Below are 26,912 nucleotides of genomic sequence, written 5' to 3'. Positions count from 1 at the left end.
TTGTTTTTTAATAAAAATTTTGGTTGTTGTTATCATTTGAAAAGATTTTAAAAAACCGTGTAGTTGATAAATCCAATAGAATTTTTAATTAATTAACTTTAAAAGATGTTGATGTAATTGTTTTTTACTCAAAACAAACAAAATGTCCCCCCTTTCACCACCGAACTTTCTGTTAAGTTACCCATGTCACACCAAACTGGCAGTGTTCAAGCAGTGCAAAGCTTAGGGGTGAACGACCAAAACCTCCAATGAAATAAAAATAATCATTCGTGAACCATATTTTAACCCCTCTTCGATCCCAAAATCCACTGACTGAACTCATATTACAGTCGTTCCATAATCAACAGACAGTGAGTATAAATAAAATTCTTTACCATTTTTTTTCTTAGTTTTGTTGTATAAAAAAAAATCAAACAATCTTACAAATAATAATCTCTATCTAATTTTATATTAAAAATAATATAATATATTATTTTTCTTTGACCAATATCTATCTGGTCTCTATATTTTTCTATCTTATTAATACCCTTTGTAATTGTTTTATTTTAAAAACAATTTACAAGGATATTAGGTAATAATTGTACATTTTAAAACAACCCTTTCACATCTATTTAAATTAAATAGAGTTTCTTTAAATATAAAAATGAAATCCTTAAAATTTGATATTTTGGTTCTCTTGGTTTTATATGTCTTATATTATAAATTAAATCAAGGTAATATTATTTTTACAATTTAAAATCATTCCTACAAAACAAAAAATTAACAGAATTTTTAGATATTAATTCCCCCAGTGAGTGCAAATTTAATGACAATTTGGTTGGGGTCGAACAAACACATAAAAGTATAAATGGAAATATCGAACATATCAATAGAAATTCATTTGTACAACAAACACCCAACAGTCTAATGTCCATTAACAAACCATCATACCCAACACATAGTAAGAACGTAGTAGTTTCCTCCGTGGCGGCTTTAAATACTTCATTTCTCTTGATGATTTCTTTTTCAATTGGTCTCCTCTGTTTAGTTTTACCCGCTGACATTGCAATATTCAAATCAAAACACTCTTGTAAAAATTAAAAAAACAAAAAAAAAACAAAAAATTAAATCTTATATATATCAAATTAGTAGTTGTATGTAACAACAACCTTTAATATATATATATTCAATATATAGTTAAAAATTAAGAAAAAATAATTAAAAAAAAAAAAATTTAGAAAATAAAAAATTTAAAAATACACTTTTTTTTTTTTTGTAAAGTGCTTATTTTATAACAAAATATTTATTTCTAATCTAAATAAGTTGGATTACTAATAATAATAAAAAAAAACTTTGAAGTTTCTATATAATAATAATTATTGTGTGATTGGTTTGGAGGGGAATGGGAATGGGAATGGGGGTGAGATTGTAAACAACAGATAAATAGTTGGATGTCGTTCTTGTTGATTGAAAATAATTTGCAATTTGTTATGATTGATGGCTATACACTATAGTTTTTCTTTGGAGTTGACTTTTAGTTTTGTGTGAGAGATGATTGTGTGTCCGCAGTCACACAGCCACTCTGCATTCTTCTTTGTCAAAAAATCTTTACACACACAATATCTACATTTTGATTCTTCGGACTCTTCTATTAGAGGAAGCATATTCTGAATAGTGTTTCTTCGTAAAAGTGTGCTCTTTCGCGATCTACTTGTCTTTGGTGTTGATGGTGGTGTAAAAACTGATGAACTCGATGAATTTATCAAATTTGGACTACTAATACTGCTACTTGCTACTATTATATTATTTATTGATATCATTGGTATATTTGAATTATCATATGATTTACTATTACTATTACAATTACTATTATCATTACTGCTACTACTATTATTACTACAATTATTATTATTAATACATTCATTATTTACTTTAACATCGATATCCCCATCATCTGAAGAATCATAACTTTTAGAATTTGAAGATAGTTGTTGTTGATGATGATTTTGTTGATCTTGTTGTTGCTGTTTCTTCTCATTGAAAATATTGATATTTTCATCAATATCAGTATTATTAATATTATTATTATTACTACTACTACTACTATTGCTGTTGTTAGGGTTTGACATAACAGTTGCAGCGGTAGCAGCAGCAGTTTCAGCAGCATGTTGATTGATGTTTGCTTTTAGATTTTCAAATGATACAGAATTCAAGAGAACAGGAAGATGTAGTCGTGAAGGTCTGAATAGGTCGTTCGCTCTATGGTTGTTATAATTTGTTACAGTGATAGGATGTTGACTGGAATGCTGTTGTACCATCTTCAAATAGTTGATTGTATTGAGCAGTTGATGCTGTAGGTCCAAAATGATTTCCTCTGCCTTTGCCTCTGACTCACGATGCAACTCGATCTGCTCCTCCAGTTTCAACATCAAGTCATTCTCTATCTTCTTGAGCGACGATACCTCACGTTTCAACTCGAGAATCGTTTGTTGGTCCTTCATAATTCTCTCTTGAAAGACCTGTAGTGATTCCGTCGCTCTTTGTAACTGTGTGACGAATGAACAATTCTGTTGATATACCCATTCAATTGATTCCATATTAAATTCTATTTGTTTTTGTTTTTGTTTTGATTTTGATAATAGATTAATAATCAAGAAAAGAGTCTGTTTATTATTTATAACTTTAAAAGTATGTATTCTTTTTGTTACCTACTAGAATCTAAGATAACCATTCCAATACGGTGACTATTGATAGGGATAAACTCAAGATCTTCAGTACCAATGTTTGCCCGACACAATGAGAATATCTCACTCTTTTGGTAAGTCGAGGGAAAGTGAAATGCAGGTGTCAATATATCAACACTTATAAGTGTTTGCATTTTATTTTTGTTTTGTTTCACAAACTATTTAAAAATTATTTAAAATTATTGAAAAAAACATAAATATATATGTAATATTATTAATATGATATTATAAGAGAGACAACAACTTTGTTGTAAAAAAAAAACAAATTAAAATGAAAAAGTAAAAAAAAGATCTAAATTTAGTTCTAAACTTTTGGGGGTAAATGATCATTTAACTATTCAAATTATCATTAAAAAAATACTTAAATTTTGAATATGAGAAGCACGGTTTTATTTATTTTAAATTAACTTAATAATTCAATTTGATTATTGATGTTTGTTTATAACAATTTGTATATTACACATTTGGTCGCGTTGATAACTGTCACCTTTTGTTTAGTTGGCATTAGACTTCTTCTTTGAAAAGAAAACGGGTACTTGATTGGTTTGTTTGTCAACTTGTTTCTTTAGTGACTCTAACTTTTCACTGCTCACCATAAATGTTGAGTTGGAATATGAATATTCATAGTCATCACTAAATGTATGAGGTAGTGATGATGCGACTATTGTCTGTGGTTGTATTTGATTATTGTTATTATTGTTATTGTTGTTATTATTATTATTATTATTATTAAGATTGTTGGCTTTTGATTTATTAATCATTGATAGAAGTTCTTTATCTTCATTACTATTACCAAATAGATCTTTTGCCAAATGTCTATGACCAATATTCTTATTGTTATTTTTACTACTATTGTTATTGCTGCTGCTGCTGCTGTTGTTGTTAGTTGTTGGTAATCCAGCACTTGTACTTCTTCTAAGTTGATTGAAGACTTTAGTACGTTGTAGACGCTTCTCTGCTTCTTGTTCATCTTCACTGAGGTCATCGTCGTCTCCGTCGGCAGAGAGTGTTGTTAGCAGACTGGATTGACTTGAACTGACACTGCTGTTGGTCGATGACATCAACTCTGATCTCTTCTTCTTTCTTTGTTGTATGGTTGTTTGTTGTTCGGTCACCGAGATTGAAACAACAGTAGCAGAGGCAGCAGCATCGTACTCATCGGTTACCGTGGTGTCATCTATTTCCTCTTCATCGAATTTACGCTTTCTCCACTCACCAGAGGCAACCGATTGAATCTTCTCCATCTCTTTATCCATTAAATCTCGATTTATGTTTAATCTATTGATTCTTTCTTGATCGTTATCAATCTCCTCTTCTTCTTCCTCTTCCTCCTCGTCTTCTTCGTCATATTCTTCTTCTTCCTCGTCTTCCTCCTCCTCCTCCTCATTATCTATAGATATCTTTGCACTATGCTTCTCTTCCTCTTCATTATATTCATCTTCATTAGTGTGTATCTGAACCTCTGCTTCATCATCAAACAAGTCAGCATCATCATCTTTATCCTCTGTGATTATATCGTCATCTTCATCTTCGTAGTTTAACTTTAACGATGCAATCTTTGCTTGTCCACTATTAGATGGTGTTGATTTAGTTTGATCTTCTTCTTCTTCCTCTTTCTCTTCATTTTGTTCTTGTCTTAAATCATTCTCCATTTCCTATTTACAATAAAATTAAATATCATTAATAAACTATACCATATATATATATATTGATAATTATATTCATACCAAAGTAGACTCATATGGTAACTTAAAAATTTGCTTTTTAACATGTTCTTGTTTATCATCTTCATCTCCTTCGTTGTCAACTACTACATCTTTAACAGATGATTGTTTGTCACTTTCCTCTTTGTCATTCATATGTTTGTCTGATAAGATTTGGTCAAGCATATTTGATGTCGTTGTTGTTATTGTTGCTGTAGTTGTATCTTCATCATCTGAATCATTGTTAGTTGTATCAACTAAAGATCTGTTGTTACTCTTGGATGGTGTATTCCTCTGACTGCCATTCGATAGCATGCTAGAGTTATTGCTCTGGTCGTTGACACTCTCCTCAGAGAAAGAGCGATCTGCAGCACTGCCATTGATACTGCTACCAAAACTATTGTTGGCTTGATCATCCATATCGTCGTCGTCGTCATCATTATCATCGTTTGCACGGTTATCAACAACGTTGTTGTTGTTGTTGTTGTTGTTGTTGTTTCTCAATATTGGTGAACCAACAGCAATCGGTTTAACCTGACCAAAGAACTCAAAGATATTTCTTTTCTTTACAATCGGTGATGGAGGAATCAATGTTTCTTGTTTTCGTCAAAAAAAAAAAAAGAAATAATAGTTTGTATTTGTTAGTCAATTTTATAATAAATAATAATAAAACAAATAAAGATGTAATAATTAATTAGTTGACATACTTGAAGTTAATAACATTAATGGTTTTCTCTCTGAAATGTCATTCTTGGCAGTTGAAGATGCCACTGGTTTCTTTGTTCTTTTGGATGGCAATGGTCTTTCGGATTCACCATCATCTTTAGTAGTACCTTTCTTTTTCTTCTTATTCTTCTTGTCCTTCTTCTTATCTTTTTTCGATGATTGCTGCTGTTTGTTGTTACCTCTCTTCTCCTCTTGATAATCTTCATCGTTATCATCATTCTCTTGATCTGATTCATCTTCATTTATACAGGTCTCATCGAAATCATTTGGATCTACTACTCTCTTTACATTCTCATCTTCCTCTTTGTCTTCATCTCCACTGTCATCTTCTCTTTCTTCTTCTTTATCTTCATCTTGATCTTCATCATCAGAACTATCTTTATCAGCACTCTTTGATTTCTTTTTTGAAAGTTTAGTAACTGATTCCTTTTCTTCCTCATTTCCTTGTTGATTATCATCTTCTTCTTCTTCTTGTTCTTCCTCTTCTTTATGTCTCTTCTCCTTCTCTTTGTCCTTCCTTTGTTTTCTTAATGATTTTTTAACTTTTTTATTATTCTTATTATCTATATTACTATGTTTATTCTCTTTGTCATCTTCATCTTCATCTTCGTTCTCGTCTTGATCTTGATCTTCATTATTTGTTTGACCTAATGTTCCCTATACAAGATAATAATAATAAAAGAAAATCTATTAATAAATCAAAAAAAAAAACAAACAATACTACTATTATTATTATTTTATTATTCAAACATACCAATCTACTCTTTTCTAATAATTCATTGATTGACTTTATGGTGTCGGTTGCATTCTGTATGAATTTCTCGTTATTTTCATCAGACATTTCTGGAGTAACCACAGTCTTTGATATCAGACTCTCGTCATTATCATCAAAACTTGTGTTTACATCCAATGTATTCACTGGAGATCTCATCATTTTGTTAATTATATATTAAATTGAAAATTTGCAGATTTCTATTTGTTTGATTAATTAACTAAACACAACTAGACCTGATCTCTCTCTTTTCTGTGTATATAAAATAATTTAACAATACTGTTATTATTTTTATTTTAATAAATATTACTAGAGTCTGTTATGATATTTAAAGGTAATTTAAATATTTAAATAAATAATTGTTGTTGATTTCGATTCGAATTTTGGTTGCATTTGGAATTAAAACGGTTAAAATTTTTTTTCAAATTTGAAAATTTTTGGCGGGACGGAACTGCGATTATCCACTTTTAAACAAATATCAATCAACATCTGTAATGATAATCTTTGTTGGAAACCAGATATATATATTACATAACTGCTGGTGATTGATTGTAACTAAGATAAATCATTTAAACCTAAATCATTCCATTTCTCTTCTTTATGATTTTGAACTATTTTGAAAAAAATGTTAATAATGATTGATCAAATGACTGTCTTGTGAAAGAACATGTTTATATAAATACCTGAAGTATTTGAGTTCATCATCTCATTAAATGCATCTGATAGAGTCTCAATTGAAAGTGGTTTAATATCTTTAAATTCGATTTAATTTTTATTAGTATCGTATAAAGTATTATTATAAATGAAGTTGTGCAAGTATTTACATTCATTGGGAGGAAGACTATCTTGTGACCATTGTACATCAACTACATCTATAAGTGTTTTGTTTAAATTCGAATGAATATAGCTCATATAGTTACTATCTGACATTCTATAAACTATATTATTATCTGTCTTTTATAAAAACAAAAAAAAAGTAATTAATTTTAAAATTCTTCTGAGAGTTTTTTTTTGTTAAAAAGGCTGATCACAAATCAAATGAAAAGATAAATTATTATTTTTTATTTTTCTTTTTTACAGTTTGTAATTTAATTGTTAATTTCCTTTAATAGATTGGACTCACAACATTTGTATGTTCAAAAGTGTATCCATAGAGGTTACAATGTATTATGTCCAGATTATCGTTCAAAAGTTTCATAGATATCTTTTTTTGAAACAATTATTTTAACAATTAAAATAATTTGTTGTGCCACAATCATATGTTGGTTAATATTTGTAATTAATATAATAAAGTTTTATTAATTTCAAGTCCTTATTATTGTATGATTGTTTTCCTCTTCGACACTGATGAGATCTTCGCTACTTATGCCACTGGAGTGGGTAGAGCTGCTACTGTTGTATGCGGTGTTGTTGTTACTCAGACTGTGCTGCAGGTGTGTCGAGTTCAGCGGACATATAGGATTGCCAAGATTGTCGATTGTCAGTCCGTCGATGATGCTCTCGAGGTAGCTCTGGTAGGACTGCGCTGATACCGATGTCATCACCGGCGTACAGACATCCTTCGACATGATCATCTTGTTCAGTCGCATACTCTGCTTGTTGTGATGTGCCTCCACTCGCGTCAGATAGATCAGCAGTGCAACGGTGCCCGCTATCACAAGCACAGCGCATATCACCTCGTACGGATGTCGCCTGGGGTTGCGGTCGATGAAACAGCCGGGCGGCAAGTAGTCTGGAATCTGTCGGAATTTGGTGAGCGTTGAAAAGTCCGACTCGAAATACAGCTTCTGGTCGTAGGAGTCGAGTGTATAGTCAAAGTGGAAGAGGAATCGGTCGTTCTTGGGCGTACGAATGCCTGCTTGCACCGGAGTGATCGTATTGTCTAGGACGGCGCGCTGTGTGACACGTCCAAACAGTTTGACATCGTAAAAGTAGGAGGTCCACCATCGCAAGCCTGCAACCTGCGAAACCTCCACGACTGGTGCAGCACTACAGTGGTTTGTCAAGATTGGCGGTGGCGAAGTGATGTCGAATGTCAGTACCAACTTGTTTTCGGCCGACTTGAACGTATGGTTGTGACTTTTCACGGTGAAACGCACACTGTACCGTGGGATTCTCAGGTATTCACCGGCATACCAACGAAGTTCGTCGTCCTCGGAATTACAATTCATCTCCACCACTAAATTACTCTGGTTGTTTGTGTAGATAAAACTCTTTTCGGGTTTGGTTGCGTTGACCACCCAAAACTTTGAGTCCACCAGGTGGTCGACTATCGTTCCGGACGGAGTGACTTCCAGGATTGTAGAGAGATTCACTTTGAAGTGATAACTCAGTTGAATCGATTTGAATTTGAATGAAACCGCTGGCGACTCTCTGAAGAATTCAAACGAGGGCTCGGTGATGTCGCTGTCACAGAATGGACCATTCCAATCGGGAAGACACTCAGCCAGACCGTCGCGGCAATGACTGCAGTGCTGATCGCAAAACTCAAAACATTGATCGTTGGCATCGGTGTAGTTGGCGGTATCCGATTGGTTGGCAATAGTCACTGTTATCTTTTCGTTCCATTTCATGTGTCTGTGCTTCTCCAGATAGCACTGTAGCTCATTGGAAGTACTGTGTTGCAGAGGCTTACAATTCTGGTCGCCAATTGTGATATTGACTTGATCCACTTCCGACTCCAAATACTTTCCATAGATCTTGACAATGCCACCCTTAAAATAATCGGCGCCTGCAATTCTCTCGATCTTCGGTGGATTGAAAGACAGACAATCATTGTGGTAGGTGATAGAGTTGGTGGTCACATAGACTGGGTGTTTCAGTCCATTTCCATAGGGTGCTATACAGTTGACGTAAACGATTCCATCAATATTCTTTACGGTCAGATTGACACAAGGCTCGAAATAGTCGCCCAGCCTAACGTTTGTTGTATTCGATAGATCGATGGTTTTCGAGGTGATATTGATCGATCCATGTTTATTACATGGCAATGAACACTCTAGATCGCCATCGATCGGAGAATAAAAGAATTGTACTTTGGAAATAGCTGATAAATCGCCCACCGTAATATTGATAGCTGCAGGTGTTTTAATATTGCTCGGTCCAAGCGAACAATGTACTTCTTTGTCACTAACTACTTCTACATCAATACAACGAGCACCACCAATTTCCACCTGAGGTAATACTTGTTTTGCCAATTCTCTATCAAAATTATCTCCAATCATAGTTATTCTTCCTCCTTCTTTTGGTGTAACTGATGAAATCTCTATTATATATGGAACTATTTATAAAAACATGTTGTGTTAATTAATTAGTTAATTAGTTGAATTTGGATTATTATTATTATTCAAACATACATTTATAGGAATATTCTTTGATAATGGTAGCATTTCTAAAAGTTAGTGTTAAATTATGTCTTCCATGTCCAGGAGGAACATTGACTGCTATCCTTCTATTGCTAATGAGAAATCTCTTAAATGAACTGGTTACATTATTTTGCAATTTAATATCAATATCGTAACTATTGAATTGATATCCAAAATCAAATCCTGATATTGTTATTTCTCCTCCTTTTGTTGAAACTGTTGATATTTCATCTATTCTAGGAACTAAAAAAACATCGATTTTAAATTAATAAAAGATAATTGGAGACAATTCAAATTGTTCTGATACTTACCACAAGGTAATGATTCGTTGATATCTGTATGGAATTCTATATGGTCACCCATGCATGCCACCACACTGGGTATTATACCATCGATTCCATTGTTCCTCAGTGATATATATGTGAATAATGTAAATGAAAACAATCTAGGTGATAGACTACCAGTAAAGTAATTGTTATCTCCATCACTAAATAATGAATATTAGTAACAAATTGAAAATCAAATCAATTTTGGAAAACAGATAAAGATAAGACTTACAAATATTTTAATGTTCGTGACCTTAATATCGTTGAACCTGTAATATTATCCATTAAATAATTGTTTCTTACGATTCTTTTACAATTATATATATATATATTAATTAATAATCAACAGAAAACCTTGAAAAGATAATAAAATAACAATACTTACAAAGTGTGAATTACTGAATCTGTCAAAGATGGAATATATCCAATGAATCTGTTATAGCTTAAATCTACAGATTCTAACAATCGTTGTCTAAATAGAAATTTAGGTATAGTTCCTGTTATGTTATTATGGCTTAAATTCCTATAATAGAAAGAAGTACATTTTAAGTTGCTATTAGTATTGTTTACCTATGTCTACTCTAAAAATAAATATTTACAATTCAGTTAAATTTGGTGTATTTACAAGTTTTGGTAAATATCCATCAAAGTTATTATAACTTAAATCACTAATATATGAAAAAAGCAATAATTAGAACAATATTATTATTAATACTAAATTCAATTTTCATAACATACATAGTTTTTGCTGTATTTTGTAATCGTGGTACAGGTCCTCTAATATGGTTTCTCGATATATTAACACTAGCCATATTATTATAGGTAAGTGCCTCTGTCTCCATTTTACCAGAGAGTGAATTGTTTGAAAGGTCTAATTTCAATAAATTATTTACATAGTATAAATAATTTGGATAATCTCCTGTTAAATTATTATTTTGTAATTCACTTTTAAACATCAAATATCTATTATTAATCTATTGATCGAACTCTCCGACAACTAAACCTAGTTTGTTATTATTTATGATGATACCTACATCGAATTGATCGTATAGTTTGAAAATTTAACTCCATATAGCTCTGGTAACCAGAAGTCATTGATCGTATACAACATATCGACGAAAGCGAACGGATTTTCGTCCAATCGATCGTATTCATCGTCGGCTAGGCTGAGTGGCACCGTATCTTCGGGCAGAAGATTCAGAATGTTGGGTGCTCGATGGAAAACGGCCACCAAGTCCTCCCACCCATCTTTTCTTATCCAATGATGTCCATTGGTATTATCAAACAATCGTACTAATATTAAATATTCTCTAATCCTTAATTCCAGCGAGGAACTAACAATAAATAAACAACTAAAACATAATAGAATCGATATTACTGTGTAGGTAGCAATTGTTTTTCTTCTCATTTTAATAAATAAAAATTATTATTAAAATAGAAAATGTTAAAAAAACAAAATAACTATAACTAAAATTAATTTAGAAATTTAGACATATATATTTATATAAAGATATTATTATTATTACTATATTATTTATAAATAAATAAAAAAACAACCATATATCTCACTCTATCCCCAAAAACAATTGTCCGTTTTCAACAACAACAATCATTTATTTTCCTTTTCTTCTTTTCCTCTTTTTTATTATCCTTCTTTAATTGTTGTTTAATTGTCATTATTATTATGATTATGATTATGTGTGTGTGACTGGCACTGTTGCCGGGTCAACTACCACAACCATCAATCAAAAACAACATCTCCCACCTACAAATAACAATCAAATTTTTATAAATAATGCTCTTACTGTTTTTGAATTTTGCCTATTGTTTAATTTATTATATTTATTTTTTTGATGCTTAAATTATTTGATTGGATTGTAGGATAAGATTTATATTATATAAAAACACATTGTATACTTTTGGTTGTACTTTCATATTAAACAATTACTTCACCACAATAAACACACTGACACACACACATTTTGATGGTAATATTGTTGTGTTGAAATAAATAGGATTAACCCTCATATCCGTGTTTTAAATAATAATTTGTCCATCATGATGAATGGAGGGGTGTTTAATAATAAACATTTTTTGTCTCAAAACAAAGATTATATAAATATATAAAGATAAAAATACTCTTTATAGTAATAAAAATAACTTGTATTATCTTGATATTTGATGGCTATTGTCGTTGTTTATGATTTAATTGATATGATTGAAAAAAAAACAAAAAAAAAAGGATTGTTATCATCACACCGATGATATTAATATAATAATAATTTCATTGGTTGGTTGGTTGATATTGACAAATTATATTGCAAGTTCAACATGTTGAACAATATTAATTGTTTAAAATTGTTTTGTTTTATAAATTATTCTAAATAATATTATAATATCTATCTTTGTTGTTTTATATATAATATGTTGTTTGAGCGAGTAAGTTTTATAAATATTTACAATTTTTATTTTTAAAAAGAAAGAAAGACTACAGAGTCTTAGTCTTGTGTGAATTTCGGTTGTTGTATTGGCGATGATTTCATTGGTGATACGGTTGCCATGTCTATCTTCTCGGGTGTCGTTGACATTGGAGAGGAAGATGGTGATGAAGAAGGTGACTTTCTATGCTGTGGTGACCCGTATTTGACACTCTGCTGTGCGATAATAGTAGATGGACGATTGGTAAAACATATCTTACTATAAATTAATGTATTCACTTCATATTCTGTTATATTATTATTACTGCTATCTTTATCATCTGTACTACTACTACCATTGCTATTTCCATTATTATTATTGGGGCCAGTTGAAACTTTTCTAATTACTAACAAAGGATTCTTTAACTTTATATCTTTACCTTCAAACATTTGATTACCTATTTGTAATTGATATATATCCTTTATTATATTATTTTTAAAATGAATTAATGACTTAATAAATAAATGAATTTTAACTACATGTAATAGCTAATAATCATACCTTTTCTTTATGAATTAATTCACCCAATACTTCATTCGATAACTTTGATGGAGTACTATCTTCGAAACAACCTTGAAACTCTAGAATGCACCAACGTTTCTGCTCATCTTCATCTGCATTTGATGGTTTATTAATTATAATCATATTTATATTCTATATTATTCTATATATATATATATTCTTAATATTGATTGATCAATCAAACACCTTTAAAAAAAATGATTAACTTGCTTGATCACAATCATCATTATACCCGCCTTTTTTAAATTTTTTTTAAAATTAATGCACACCAAAAAAGGAAAAAAAATTAAAGTTTTTTTTTGTTAAAATGACAATAATTTCAATGTATTACAATGTTATTTATGTTTTTTAATGATTGATTGTATTATTTAGGCAGCTTCTGTAGCATGTTGGAAAATTCTCTCTACTAACTGATCCATACTTTCACCGTATTCTTTTGGATGAGTTCGCAAGTGACAGACATGCGGAGAATTGTCAAAGCATGTTTCCAGATACAAGTTTGGCTTCTTTGCCAATGTCTTATTCTTTAGCAAATCGATAAGTATTTCAACTTGATCTACTGTTACAATCGAATCATCTTTACTGTATATTACAAGGTGTGGCCAAACATTCTTTATATAAGTACAAACAAAAAGATATATTAGTAATTGTGAAGTAAATATATATATATATTTGTATATTCTTACCTTTTCATGTGAAAGATTTCTTTTATATCTTTCCCAATGATCACCCATAAACAATATCATCAATGGGAACATTAATATCTTTACAAATAGGTAGACAAGTAAACCGCCACTGATACGAGCAGCTCTTAAACCGGCATTCATTGACAACGATGGTAAACTATCGAATACGGTTCCCTTCATAAACTGATGTAGATGTTGGAATTCCTTTTAGATAAATAATTGTTATTATTAGTAATGATCATCATTGGTTGGATTATGAAATATAATAACATAACATACAGGATTATTCACCATTTCATGAATTATTTCAGAGTAGTAGAAACCACCTCCATTCGAAAAACAGTGGAAAATGATACCCTGGCATTGTGGGTGATCCTTAATGTATCCTTTTACGATTGGTAGCATTTTATTATTGATTTGTTTGACACGGTATGGTGGGAAGAATCTAGATTGATTTGATTACAATTGTTATCAAGAATGAATGAATTAATAATAATTAACAACAAATTATTTTGAAATTATTTAGGCGATCTACATACGTTTCAAGAGTACTTGGACAATAGGCGAATACATTGTAACCTCTTTGGGTCCATTGTTGAGCGTACTTATTTAGATAGACAGGTTGTGAACCCATCCAACCGTATAATAATACCAAAGGTCTCGATTCCTCCTTGAGATTCTTTGACTTGCTTGTCAAATTCGGGATATCGCTACCAACTAGAGCAGGTGAATATTTTAATACTTCAGTCATTTCTATCGATAATAAATATAATTATAGCAAATTAAACACACAAACACAATTGTGATAATGTTGTTTAAACAAGACTCAAATTGATTTGATTGATTTCATCTAACATTTAAATATGTTGTTATTTTCGAACCAAACGACTCTGATTAAAAATAAAATTTCGCAAATTTTGTTTAAAACCACTGTTTTTACCAAAACATCATCATGTTGATAGTTATTTATGACATTTTTCACAGTTTTTTTAACTTTTTTTAGAAGAGGATGACGTTGTCTGGGAAAAATGAATAAATTAACTCAAAAATTATGACTTTTTAGTACCTTTTTTTTAATTTCTATTTAATTTATTTAATTTTAGATATTTTTATTCTTCTGCAATAAAATATTAAAATTAATAAGATTAATTAACTTCATTATTTTTTATTATTTTTATTGCATCACTAAAAAGCTACACATTCAAATTAATTGAGATATTATCTTGATGCTTAGTACAAAGTATTTTCCTTTTAAGGAACAATGTGGTGAAGAAGTTAAAAAAAAAAAATAGAAATTGTTATGAGCAGTTTTTTTGTGTTTTAGGTTGAAATTTAGCAGTTTTCTTTTTCTTTTTAGTTTGAAATCTCATTTATTTGATTACTTTTGATTCATCATCATCATTGCATTTACTATACACATTCATTTTATATATTAAATATTTTAACATACAATAATAATATTACTACAGTAAATACCTAAAAATATGACAACCATTATGGAGAAATCAATAAAGAGAATCAATGTAATCGGTGAACATATTATATCAGTTGCATCTGTTTCACAACAACAACAATCAACATTGAAATCAAAGATGAATCAACAGCAACAGCAATCAAATGAAAACGATAGCGTTTTGTTGGAGAAACACGAGAATAATACAACTGTCATTACATTGAACCGTTTGAAGCAATTAAATGTACTAAATACACATATCTTTGTAAATTTAAATAAGAAATTGTTAAACTATGCCAACAATGATAATGCTCATCTCTTGGTACTAAAAGGTGCCGGTGAGAAAGCATATTGTGCTGGTGGTGATATTAAAGGTTCGTAGTAGTAGTAGTAGTAGTTATTCATATCAAATTTGATACAATTTCAAATCTAACATTCATCTCAATATCTAATCTATACAATATAAATATAGAACTTACTTCACAAACTAGAAAACTAGGATATTCTTTCCCAAAATATTTCTTTACACATGAATATAATATGGATTACACTGCCGCCACTTTGAAAAAACCAACCGTTGTATTTTGGGATGGTATTTCAAGTATGTTTTTTAAAACTATATTACTATATTTATTATAAATGTTAAGCTTATTGATTGCTAATTAACTTCTTTTCCCGTTCATTTCAGTGGGTGGAGGTTTAGGTGTATCTATTCATTCAACTTTTAGAATTGTAACTGAAAGAACTGTTTGGGCAATGCCTGAAGTTTGTATGTATTTAAAAACAAAACAAAACAATCATCCTCAAACAAACTATTTAATTAATAAAATTCTTTTTCAATCTATATCAATCAAACAATTAGCAATTGGATTATTCCCAGATGTTGGAGGATCATACTTTTTAGCTAGATTACCAGATTCACTTGGTAACTATTTAGGTATAACTGGAAAGAGTATAAGTGGTGCTGATTGTCTGTAAGTGTCGATATAGCTTTTGTTGTTTTCATGATCATTCAATACTAATTCAATTCTATAAACCTACTCAACTAAATTATTATAGCAAGTTTGGAATTGCAACACACTATGTAGAGTCATCGAAACTACCAGAGTTGGAAAGAAAACTTATTACACTAGTCAACTCACAAGACAGAAATAAAATTGAAGCAATCATCAATGAGTTTGCATCTCAACCAAAACGTAAGTGTATATATAGAATTAATGAAGAATATTAGATTACTAAGTTTTTAAATATAATTGTTTAGAACCATCTAAACTGTTACAAGACTGGCCTCTCATCCAACAATGTTTTGCTAACCGATTCAATAATGTACAAGAGATTTTGGATGCTTTGGAAGCATCTAAAACCAAATGGGGTTCCGATTTAGTCAAATTAATACGTACTAAATCACCGACCAGTGTTAAAGTATGTTATCATCTTTAATTGAGCTGTTTTGTTTTTAAATTTTTGTTGTCTAACATTTTCGTTATTCAATTACATTAGATTGCTTTTAGACAAGTTAAAGAAGGTAATAGATCACTGGAAGAAATCTTTACAATGGAATACAGAATTGCTATTAGATGTTTGGAGTCACCCGACTTTTTTGAAGGTGTGCGTGCAGTGGTCGTTGACAAAGATCAAAAACCAAAGTGGCAACCTGCAACCCTTGAGGAGGTCACCGACAGTCAAATCGACAGATACTTCTCACCATTGCCATTGGGCCAAGATCTTCAACTGGGAAGTTCCTTCAATATCAATGGAATTCACCAATAATAATAAAATAAAATACAATAATAATAATAACAAAACATTTTGTGTTGTTGTTTGACTGATGATCGTAAAAAATAAATAGATCACGACCCATGTCGATCATGATGATGAAGAACACTGCAAATATTGCCGTAGAAAGACAACATCCATCCCATTAAATTATGTTAATTTTGCCGATTCAAATTCACTCTCACTCCAACTTCAATCAAATAGCAACGAAATTTGGTGAGATTTTTAATTAAAAAAAAAATTGGTCAAACAAACAAATCAAAAAAAAAAAAACACCCGAAAGGAGGATGTAAATGAGTGTTCGGTTTCTTAAAGGCACTCAACACTTTTTACAAATTTTTGTTTTTTTTTTTTTTTTTTTTTTGATTTGTTTTATATTGGTGTTTTTTTTGTCGGGGCTATCAAGCCTTCAACACAATTCTCATTACCGTTATTCATTTTTTTTTGTTTTTGATTTGATTTTTTTTTTTTTTTTTTTTTTTTAATGATTGTGGTAGATGAGCGGGAGTGATCCCCACTTGCATAACTTTGCAACGCTGTTTTCAATTCCATTCATATAATTAGAAAAATATCTATTATGTTTATTTATCAACAACTAGCAAATATTACAAGATAGGATTGTTAGATATATTATAATAATAAAGTAAGAATATAGTAACTCAAAAAAAAACAACATCAAATCTTTTCAAAGAATTCATCAACAATCATTTATGGATGGGTGATAGAGTATTTTGATGATATATTTTACTGTTTATTTCAATCTTAGATATTTAATATTTTAAATTACCAAGATTAATCAATATGAACATTTATTTTATTTAGCAAAGTTAAAAACAAAAAATAGCAAAGTCAATTTTCACTCAAATCAACAATCTTTACAATTACAATCATCATAAATATTACTTCATCAATAAATACTGGTGTTATAATACCAAATTAATATGTGTATTGATAAATCATTACTAGGTGTGTAACAAATCATATGTATATTCCACTATTTAATTACGAATTCGAATGTTTTACCATCATCATTACCAATGACATAAATAATCAACATATTTGCATACCTTTTGGAAATCGAAAAATCATGAAAAAAAAAAAAAAAAAAAGTACAAATCCAATAATGACAAGTCAACAATATTGTATAGTGAATATTCATAGTTTAGTTTTTATCACATTCACCTGGGTGTTATAGACCCTATGAAAAAGAATATCATCATAACTAAACAAATCGAAGAGTATCAAACTTTGTGAAAAATGATAACCTTTAAAAAAAAAAAAGTTTTTTTATTTTTATTTTTATTTTTTTTTATTCAAAAAAATCTGATCCCCATCCCCTACTTTAATATCTAAAAATGCAAAAATAATTTTGGTTGAAAACAGGACAGCTAGTTACCATCATCAAATTCACTCCTCTACCTAACAAATCATTCTTACCAAAACTCATAAATCAATCATATAGTATAACCATTTTAAAAATAATAAAAATAAAAATAAAAATAAAATTGGGTAGAACTGATATAACTCTAGATAGGGACCACCATCCGATATTAATTAACACTCACACATCACAAAAATCAATCAGTCAATCAATCAATCATATCAAATCAAAAATAAATAATATCAATTTGTACAATTAATTTAATATTGATTTATTATAATTATATAATAGAAAATAAATCATAACAATAATTTGTAAAATCAGAAGAAATAATAATAACAATAATATTTTAATAAATAACATTTTTATAGATAAAAATAGTGATTATTAATATTAATATTTTTAAATTTCATAGATAGATAAAATATATTATTCAACAAATATATAATATATATAGATTAGAAAGAAAGAATAAAGTTTGGAGTGGAATAACATTTATATAAATATTCTAGATTAAAAAAAAAATGACAACAAAAGGTGGTGTAATTCAATCACCAATGTCTGATGGTGGAAAAGTAAGTTTCAGAAAAGTTATACAATTAGATGGACTATCTGATTGAACAACAATCATATGCAACTACGAAAAAAAAAAAAAAAATTAAATAATAATTTCTAAAATAAATTATTTTTTACAACCAACTATTTTTAGAAAATTAATTTAAAAGAAGATAGCAATGTAGAGGATTTCAATAAGGATGATCATACAGGTTGGGATTTCAGTAGGACTATCAAATATAAAACATTGCACAAGAACGACGTCAAGAGAGGTCAGCTTATCGATGAGATATCCGATCTCAGAGATGTCTTGAGAAAGTCTGTGATTGGTCCGTTGTCACGCGAGATCTTGCATGACCAAGTATACACACTGCCAGAGGAGTACGACAATCTCGATGATGATCTCGACTCGAATCATGGTGGTAGTCATCATCACCACCACCACCACCACCACACAGATCTGCCTCATTCCAAGAGTAATCTATCGCTCTCTTCGATATCGTCCAGTGCCAAGGCAGCGGCGACACTCATACCAACCGAAGAGGAAACACGTTTCTACGAGACAATCGAGAAGGATCTAGATGATTTAACAACAAGTTATAACAGTAGTAATAGTAATAATAATAATAATAATAACAACAATGGTGGTAACAACAACAACAACAACAATGGTGACAATCATGATAACGATAATGTTACTATCAACAAAGAAAAGTTACTCACTCTTATGAAGGAGTATAAGAAGAGTAAGGATGTCGCTAAAGATCATTCCAGTGTAATTGTAGATCTAGATAATCAACTCAATGAGATTAAAGGTGATTTGGAGTTGAAGAAAAAGAAGATTCAGTTGTTAAAGACAACCAACAACACACCTATTAAATCAACCGGTCAGAAACCACCCATCAATACAACAACAGCAACAACTACTACCACAACTACTACTGCTACTGCTACACCTAATACTATTAGTGGTGCAACTAAATCTGTTATTAATAACAGTGGAGAATTCTCACCAAACACTGGTAGAAAGCGATCACCTACAATCACACCAAATCATCAAATTCAACAACAATATCAACAACAACAACAACAACAACAACAACAATTCCAACAACAAGCTAATAATAACAACTCATCACCATCATTGTTAAAGAGAGAATCAGCATTGAATACATCGATTAATAATCTACTTCATACTGCTGCGACCAGTGTTATCACAGAGGATATCAATCAAAAGATATCAGAGGTGTTGAACAATGCAAAGTATCGTATTGAAAGAATACAGTTTAAGAATAGAGTGTTGTTGACATCCAGTCTTCACAATCTATCGACAGAGATTCACCAGATACTCGAACGTCGTATCACAAAGAAGCAAGTCAACACCGAACTCAAACAAAACGCACAGATCGTAGCAGACTGCGATGCCGTTCGCAATACAATTCTCACGTTCATGACCGATCTTGCACAGCAGTATCAAATGCTAGATCTCTCCATAGAGGAGGCGTCCAAGAAGAAGAAGTTCAAATCGAAAGAGAAGTCAAAGAAGGTGCTGGAACTCGAGAAACAAAAGAAACAAGTCGAAGCCGCCATTGCATTCTTGAAGATCGAGAAGCGCAGTGTCCGTGAGTTGCGAGATCGTTTCGTGTCGGTGTGCAACGAAGTCACCAAACTCTACGAGCACTGCAACACGATCGAGCGTGACCTCTCAAAGTGGGACATCGAGCTGGAGCGTCTCTACCTCAAGATTCGCGAGGGCTACTTTAGCGACTACTTTAAGCTGCACCCGGTATTCCAGTCGTGCAGTGCACGCATCAAAGATCACTACTACATCAAGCAGGACTTGATTCGTGAGCTTGCAAGACGTGAGGCTGCGCGCATCGCCTCGGAGATCTACGTCTCTGGAATCGTGCAGATTCTCGAGTGCGGTCCCGATCTCATCACCGACGAGCGTATGGTCGATGTTGCTCGTGTGCGTGGATTAGAACACCAAGTTCACATGCTCTACCACGCGCTACACGACCAACAAACCGAGAAGTCATACCTGTTGCACGCCACCAACGAACATTCCGTTCCTCAATACTCTAACCATATAATACCAAACAGTAATAGTAATAGTTTATCAAATATTAATACAAATGGAATACAACAACAACAAAGATCATCACCTTCAAATACTTATAATAACAATAACAATAGTAGTAGTAATAATGTTACACCTCTAACGAATAATACTAGAACTTCAAGTTTGAATAATTTACATGTTAATAATGTTGAGTCAGAGAAGAAGAGCAATAGTATTGGTAGTTCCAATGGTTTGGTTGTTAATAATATGAATGGTAGCGGAAACTCAATAGGCAAAAACAATAACAATGTAAATACTCATAGCAATATAACATCACCTTCACCACTGAACATTTCACAACCAACTTCCAATTTGACGGCGAACGGCGGTGTCAAACCAACGACAACACCAATCTCATCACCAATCATCAAACCGGCACCCATTGTCGCACCACTTCAAACATCAACAACAACTACAACCTCTTCAACTCAATTACCAACAACAACGACAACAACAACAGCTCAAACACAACAACCATCTTCATCATCTTCTTTTAAACCAAAACCAGCTGCTATCTCAGTTGTAACACCACCTTCTCAAGCTGTTATAAATTCTAAACCAACTACAACTACAACAACTACTACTACTAAATCACCACCACCATCAACATCAACATCATCGAGTGCCAATAAACCACCAGGTTCATTTGTAATGGAGATTATGATTCTAAATCATGAACAGTTGTTCCCAGCGAATATAAAGAATCAAACATCGCCAATCCTCATGAAAACATCTGGTTATCTCGATACTATTAGTGATCTCACGTCAGAACAGCTTATTCAGAGTGCTCAGATTGCGAGCAACGAGGGTAAGGTCTACTCTGACTCACTCAAGGTCAATGGTAACACAATGGGAGGTGACCAAGTCGATGTCTACATGGCATCGGAACTCCTCAAGCATTTCTTTAAAACAGTCGATCCATTCCTCTCAAAATCACTCTTCCAAGAATGGTTATTAGCAGAAAGTAAGTTTGATCAAAAATTAACAATGCATTACATTTAATAATAATAATAATAATTCTAAAAAATATATATACTAATAATTTATAAAAAAAAATAGGATTAGAAAATCAAGAAGATAGAATACAGTCGATTAAAGAATTAATAAAGAAGTTATCGGAAGAGAATAAAGCAATCATTGGATCACTATTAAGATTGATTAACAAGGTAGCACAAAGATCAATTAGCGATTCACCAAATCATAATCCAATACCATCATTGGCAAGAGCATTTTCAGAATTGGTTCTAAGAACTACTAAATAAATAAAATAAATAAAATAAAATAAAATTAAATAAATTAATATTTTTAAAATAAAAAAAAATAAAATCTATTAATAAATCAATTTAATCAATTTATAGAAATTAGAAAAACAAAAAATACCCCCTAACAACCTGAGAAAAGGTGTCTTTGATAGACGACACTTTTTTCGTTTGCATCGCGGTGGTAATTTTAATTATTGTTCAAGCACTGAAGAACAAACTATTAACACACACCACTTGCTCACAAATATAACATACATTTTAAAAAAGAAACAGTAGCACAACAATACAACAGCAGAATTTCTTTTATGAATAGCCAGTTTTTGTTTGAAATCAAAAAAAGGTATGTAAAATGTTTAGTAGTAGTAAAATGAAAGTGAGAGTGGTTGTATAAGATAAGATGTTGTTGTTGTTTGAAATCACAACAAATGTTACCTTACCATATTCATATTCATATATTTATATTTAAATGTTTAATTTACTTATTTTAATAAAATTAATAAATAAATAATAATAATAATCATTTATTTTAACATAATATTAAATTGTTTTATATAAATAAATGAAATTAGATTTAAAAGGTAAAAGAAGAAATAAAATGAATCAAGTTCATCAGGTTCACCAACATCTTCATAAGCATCATAGTGACAAACATCATCCGTCAATGAGCAGCAGTACAATCACAACTACTGTAATGATAGATGATAATGATAAACATGACAACAACACCAACAACAACAACATAACAAGTAGTATTACTGGTAAAGATAAGCATGCTGAAGAACATAAATCATTGATTCAAGACAGTGCCAAAGAAAAAGATAAAGAAAATAGAAAAAGAACAACAATTTAGTTTTAATAATTCGAAAGCATTTAAATTCAAGATAAATCCATGGTCAGATTCAACAAAGAGTGCATTCGCTGTAATTCTCTATGGTAAATAATTATCATCTAATCATCTTATCTTAACAACCTATAGCGCATTGAATTAACATCTATTTCAGGGTCAGTCAGTCTATGTCAAACTATATTTAACAAAAAGGTGATGACCACCTACAATTTTGAAGCATCCAATGTATTATTATTCTGCCAGATGATAGTATCGATTACCACTCTTCACTTTTTAAAATATATGAAAATATTGAATATACAAACAAATTTAACTTATTCAATAATTAAAAAGGTATCTATTTTTGTCAGATGATATTTTGATATTAAATATATGATCATATCTAATTAAAATTATTTTTTTTATATATTATAGTTAATGCCATTATCAGTATGTTATGTTGTAAATGTATTGCTTGGACTGGATAGTTTGAAATCACTGAATATTCCAATGTATAGTGCACTAAAGCGTTTGGTTGCAGTCATTATTTTGGTGATGGAGTATCTGATATTGAATAAAGTATCGCCGCCACGTGTTGTAATGTCGGTGATGGTGATGGTGATGGGCGCGGTCATTGCCGGAATGACAGACATGACTTTCAATGCACTTGGCTATTCGCTTGTGCTGACGAGTTGCTTCTTTCAAGCGACCTACTTGGTCTATGTGAAAAAGACAGCACGTGACCTATCTACCTACGACATGCTCTACTATAATAGTGCGCTCTCTCTGCCATTCATAACGGTGCTGATGCTAATTTTCGGCGAGGTTCCCTATGTAATGACCTATCCACAGATACACGACCCAATGTTCCAGCTATATTTCATTCTCTCTGTTTTCATTGGATTCCTTCTGAATTTCTGTATATTCTTTTGTACTTCTGTCAATTCGGCACTGACCACATCGGTAACCGGACAGATCAAAAACATTGCTTCCACAGTGATTGGTGCCATCATCTTTAAAGACATTGTTATTCATCCATACAATATCATCGGATTGGCTATCAACATGATTGGTAGTATTTGGTATTCAGCATTGAAATTAGGTTCATAAAGAAGTGACAGAGAACAACCAATTTCATATGAATCACACCAAATCACATGATTTAACATACAATTAATTAAATTGTAATATTAATACAGACAAACAAGCCCAATAACCAAACCATTTACATGTAGTATTTAAAATTACTATAATATTTTTGGAATTGTGTCCAGACTTTGCACAAATAAAAAAAAATTTTGTATTACTTTTTTTTGATTTCACCTTTTTGTTAAAAGTGATTTTTTAAAAAAAAAATATTGTATTCGCGCGTGTTCATTTGTTTTAATCTGTATTACAAACAATAATAATGAATAAAGAGATATACTCAAGAGTATTCAATAGTTTAGTATTAAATATATATTCAATCAAGTTTATGAGATATATGATCGATATGAATCTAATGTTTATTCATGGCTTGGTGTCATTAGATCACCAAAGATGATGATCATCTATGGCTATTTCGACCATTTAAAGCAGTATTAAAATGAAAATCTACATCATATTTTGTATCACAATGGTAATTAAATGTTTGATCAAGAAAAGACATTTATTTCAACAGTGCAAGCTGGTAGATTTGACATTTGTCAATCTCTTTGCAAACTCGCCGAGATCACGTAGTTTGGAAGCGGTTCAGTATCTTGCCAAACTCTATGAACAGAGTGATCAAGGATATCCCAGTGAGTATATCAATAGATTCTAAACGATGCTCGAATTTTATTTACAAAGATCAGAGAAATCATTGGAGTTCCTCTATCAATATATTGAAACCAAACTACAAGAGAATCTAAAGAAGAGAAAAGATAGAAAAACATAACCAAATGAATTCATTGGAGAAAATATTGTATGTATATTTAATATCATGATATCAACTTTTAGTTTATTTTATTTCTTTTATCAATCATTCCTTCAAGATGATAGATTCAAACAAAAAGTTTTTAAAAAATATATAATATAATTTTATAAATCTACAATAAAAGAAATAAAACCCAAAACTATAACTAATTACATTTGTAATTAATAATAAAGTATCATTTTCACTCTATTTTATCTTTTAAAAAAAAGGATGTGAATTAAATAATATTACAAACAGTAAAAAATTATATTAAAACACTATAGTTTGACTTTTCATTATAAAATAGACATTGTTTCGATTTACAATATGATTTTTTATATAAAGTACCATATAATAAAACATGTTTAAAGTTTTTTTATTGTTATCTTATTATGTTATAAAAAACTTTGATTTACAAAAATTAAAATTTGATTATTTATAGATGGATTTTTTATTTGTATAATACAAGATTTTTGTCAAACTTTCAACTTCTAATCGGGAAATCAGTATAAAAGAATATTATTTAGATGAGGAGATATCATGATTTGCATTGATTTTCATCATTAATATATATATCTTGATTGTATGTAGGCTGTTCCACTTCATCCATTTAATTGGATAAGTTAACTGCCCACACAACACTTTAATATTAACAACTACACCACCACTAAACACATGTGATTATAAATACATTTTTATATACCCACACACCTAAACCACAAACATAAATACTAAAGTCGAATCACTTAAAAACCAAAATAAAGGTATATATTATTACAAATAACATAAGAGGATTAATACTATTATTTTTATGATGTCTTTTGATTGTCGATTGGTTTGGTAGTGTTGATTTGAGATGGTCGATTATATTGGTTGTCAACAATATACTATTGATAGAGTGCACAGTCGTCTTGCACATCCATTTTAATCGGTAAACGCGCTCTGTCATATCAGCAAGCGATAGCTTCGTTAGTTAACTAACTCTGTTTCTGGAGTATTTAAAGAGGTCAACAAAAACAAAGAATTCATTTCATTTCATATCATTTAATATTCAAACTATTATTCAAAAAGAAAACAATCTAGAATCAACAAACAAGGTAAATAAACTTTTTTTTTTGCTTTGCATGATTATCATTATTTTTTTTATTTTTTTTTTGTATTTTTTTTTAATTTGCAAATTTTATATTTGGGATCATTGGTATCCTAAGTTCACTTCGCTTGTCTGTGCTAAATAAATAAGCACATTAAGATCCTTTTTTTTTTTTTTACTTTCATTTAATTTAACAGTTTTTAATTTATTCTATAATTATTTTTCTTTGTATTTATTTAACTTATTTATTTATTTATTAGATTCTTAGTTTAAAGAAAAGGTAGAATATTTATTATATTGCTCATACATTTAAAAAGTAACCATTTTATTTTTATTATTTAAATTAGTTTGTTGTTTAATTTATCACAAAACACACATCATACGAAATCTGTCAGAAGAACCCCTAACATTGTAACTCACAAGCTAGCAATCAACCCACTCTATTCATTCAAATTAACATTCAATTTCCAATTCAATTTAAACTCAATCACATCAATTCATTCATTCATCATAATCTCATTACAAGTATAAAAATATAGAATTTTTTTTCCTTGTATGTATCAGCTAAGGTATAATATTAGTTAAATTAGAACATTACAATACACTATTTTTTTGAGTTGTTTGTATAGTTTACAAACAATCAGTCAATCAATTAATCAATACTGGCTTATACCCAACTAAAAATCAAATCAATCACAACTCCATTCGATGGTTTTATTATATAATGACATAATTACCAATAGGTGTTCTTGCAAGCTCGGCTATACAATATTCATAGATACAGCCAAGTGAATGGCATCACACAGACAAAAGGCACCATGAATCCCAACATCAACATCATCATTATTAGAGAATGAATTCATTTTGTTTGTCAAATCAATTATCATTTTACTACACACCAATTTAATTTCAAAAAAAAAAAAAATGACTTGTTTGTTTTTTTTTTTAATTTTAAAAAACAAAAAGTGTGGGTGATGTGGTATGAAGATAGTTTAATCTTATCCACCCCACACACCCGACTTTAAAACATAAAAATAACAAAAAAAAAAATAGGCAATACCAATGAGCTTCTTTACTTTTTTCAGTCAGCCCAAACACTTATACATTTTTGGATTAAATCATTTCAAAACTTGTTTATCATTTTTGTTGTTTGTTAGAAAAAAATCAAAGCAAAAAAAAAAACAAAAAAACAGTTTAAAGTTTAATTAAAAAT

At 30.3% G+C, this 26,912-nt stretch overlaps 10 protein-coding genes across 10 annotated transcripts; 5 read left to right on the top strand and 5 right to left on the bottom strand.

Annotated features, from left to right (window-relative positions):
- Positions 1–611: 611 nt before the first annotated feature.
- On the bottom strand, positions 612–2,857 carry PPL_01184 (uncharacterized protein; the record flags this gene model as incomplete). Its single annotated transcript, XM_020572199.1, has 4 exons — positions 612–629; positions 834–1,066; positions 1,691–2,584; positions 2,692–2,857. The coding sequence occupies 4 exons, from the start codon at positions 2,855–2,857 to the stop codon at positions 612–614; spliced, it is 1,311 nt and encodes a 436-aa protein (XP_020438057.1).
- Positions 2,858–3,217: 360 nt separating this feature from the next.
- PPL_01183 (uncharacterized protein) lies at positions 3,218–6,086 on the bottom strand (the record flags this gene model as incomplete). Its single annotated transcript, XM_020572198.1, has 4 exons — positions 3,218–4,378; positions 4,451–5,022; positions 5,134–5,809; positions 5,907–6,086. 4 exons carry the CDS (start codon positions 6,084–6,086, stop codon positions 3,218–3,220), a joined length of 2,589 nt encoding a protein of 862 aa, XP_020438056.1.
- A 393-nt stretch (positions 6,087–6,479) lies between these two features.
- Positions 6,480–11,023, bottom strand: slrA (leucine-rich repeat-containing protein; the record flags this gene model as incomplete). The annotated part of the gene is made up of 14 exons (XM_020572197.1): positions 6,480–6,535; positions 6,608–6,676; positions 6,749–6,855; positions 7,342–7,656; positions 7,707–7,913; positions 8,113–8,293; positions 8,560–9,204; positions 9,281–9,532; positions 9,601–9,776; positions 9,848–9,922; positions 10,001–10,138; positions 10,215–10,283; positions 10,354–10,578; positions 10,650–11,023. 14 exons carry the CDS (start codon positions 11,021–11,023, stop codon positions 6,480–6,482), a joined length of 2,889 nt encoding a protein of 962 aa, XP_020438055.1.
- A 1,090-nt stretch (positions 11,024–12,113) lies between these two features.
- On the bottom strand, positions 12,114–12,738 carry PPL_01181 (uncharacterized protein; the record flags this gene model as incomplete). The annotated part of the gene is made up of 2 exons (XM_020572196.1): positions 12,114–12,512; positions 12,595–12,738. The coding sequence occupies 2 exons, from the start codon at positions 12,736–12,738 to the stop codon at positions 12,114–12,116; spliced, it is 543 nt and encodes a 180-aa protein (XP_020438054.1).
- A 245-nt stretch (positions 12,739–12,983) lies between these two features.
- PPL_01180 (TMEM53 family protein) lies at positions 12,984–14,052 on the bottom strand (the record flags this gene model as incomplete). Its single annotated transcript, XM_020572195.1, has 4 exons — positions 12,984–13,226; positions 13,302–13,505; positions 13,581–13,746; positions 13,841–14,052. 4 exons carry the CDS (start codon positions 14,050–14,052, stop codon positions 12,984–12,986), a joined length of 825 nt encoding a protein of 274 aa, XP_020438053.1.
- Positions 14,053–14,785: 733 nt separating this feature from the next.
- Positions 14,786–17,426, top strand: PPL_01179 (enoyl-CoA hydratase/isomerase family protein; the record flags this gene model as incomplete). Its single annotated transcript, XM_020572194.1, has 10 exons — positions 14,786–15,128; positions 15,227–15,355; positions 15,443–15,523; positions 15,617–15,728; positions 15,814–15,950; positions 16,016–16,176; positions 16,255–16,362; positions 16,604–16,746; positions 17,175–17,256; positions 17,322–17,426. The coding sequence occupies 10 exons, from the start codon at positions 14,786–14,788 to the stop codon at positions 17,424–17,426; spliced, it is 1,401 nt and encodes a 466-aa protein (XP_020438052.1).
- A 1,009-nt stretch (positions 17,427–18,435) lies between these two features.
- Positions 18,436–21,850, top strand: PPL_01178 (uncharacterized protein; the record flags this gene model as incomplete). Its single annotated transcript, XM_020572193.1, has 3 exons — positions 18,436–18,486; positions 18,621–21,552; positions 21,648–21,850. The coding sequence occupies 3 exons, from the start codon at positions 18,436–18,438 to the stop codon at positions 21,848–21,850; spliced, it is 3,186 nt and encodes a 1,061-aa protein (XP_020438051.1).
- Positions 21,851–22,409: 559 nt separating this feature from the next.
- Positions 22,410–23,254, top strand: PPL_01177 (uncharacterized protein; the record flags this gene model as incomplete). The annotated part of the gene is made up of 5 exons (XM_020572192.1): positions 22,410–22,608; positions 22,655–22,783; positions 22,852–22,922; positions 23,112–23,138; positions 23,195–23,254. The coding sequence occupies 5 exons, from the start codon at positions 22,410–22,412 to the stop codon at positions 23,252–23,254; spliced, it is 486 nt and encodes a 161-aa protein (XP_020438050.1).
- A 73-nt stretch (positions 23,255–23,327) lies between these two features.
- Positions 23,328–23,786, top strand: PPL_01176 (solute carrier family 35 member protein; the record flags this gene model as incomplete). The annotated part of the gene is made up of 1 exon (XM_020572191.1): positions 23,328–23,786. The coding sequence occupies one exon, from the start codon at positions 23,328–23,330 to the stop codon at positions 23,784–23,786; it is 459 nt and encodes a 152-aa protein (XP_020438049.1).
- A 475-nt stretch (positions 23,787–24,261) lies between these two features.
- On the top strand, positions 24,262–24,591 carry PPL_01175 (uncharacterized protein; the record flags this gene model as incomplete). Its single annotated transcript, XM_020572190.1, has 3 exons — positions 24,262–24,294; positions 24,337–24,458; positions 24,504–24,591. The coding sequence occupies 3 exons, from the start codon at positions 24,262–24,264 to the stop codon at positions 24,589–24,591; spliced, it is 243 nt and encodes an 80-aa protein (XP_020438048.1).
- Between the last annotated feature and the right edge of the window lie 2,321 nt (positions 24,592–26,912).

Source organism: Heterostelium album (assembly GCF_000004825.1).
Source record: "Heterostelium album PN500 unplaced genomic scaffold PPL_contig1, whole genome shotgun sequence".
NCBI classification, from domain to species: domain Eukaryota; phylum Evosea; class Eumycetozoa; order Acytosteliales; family Acytosteliaceae; genus Heterostelium; species Heterostelium album.
This window is presented reverse-complemented; position numbering and strand designations above follow the sequence as displayed.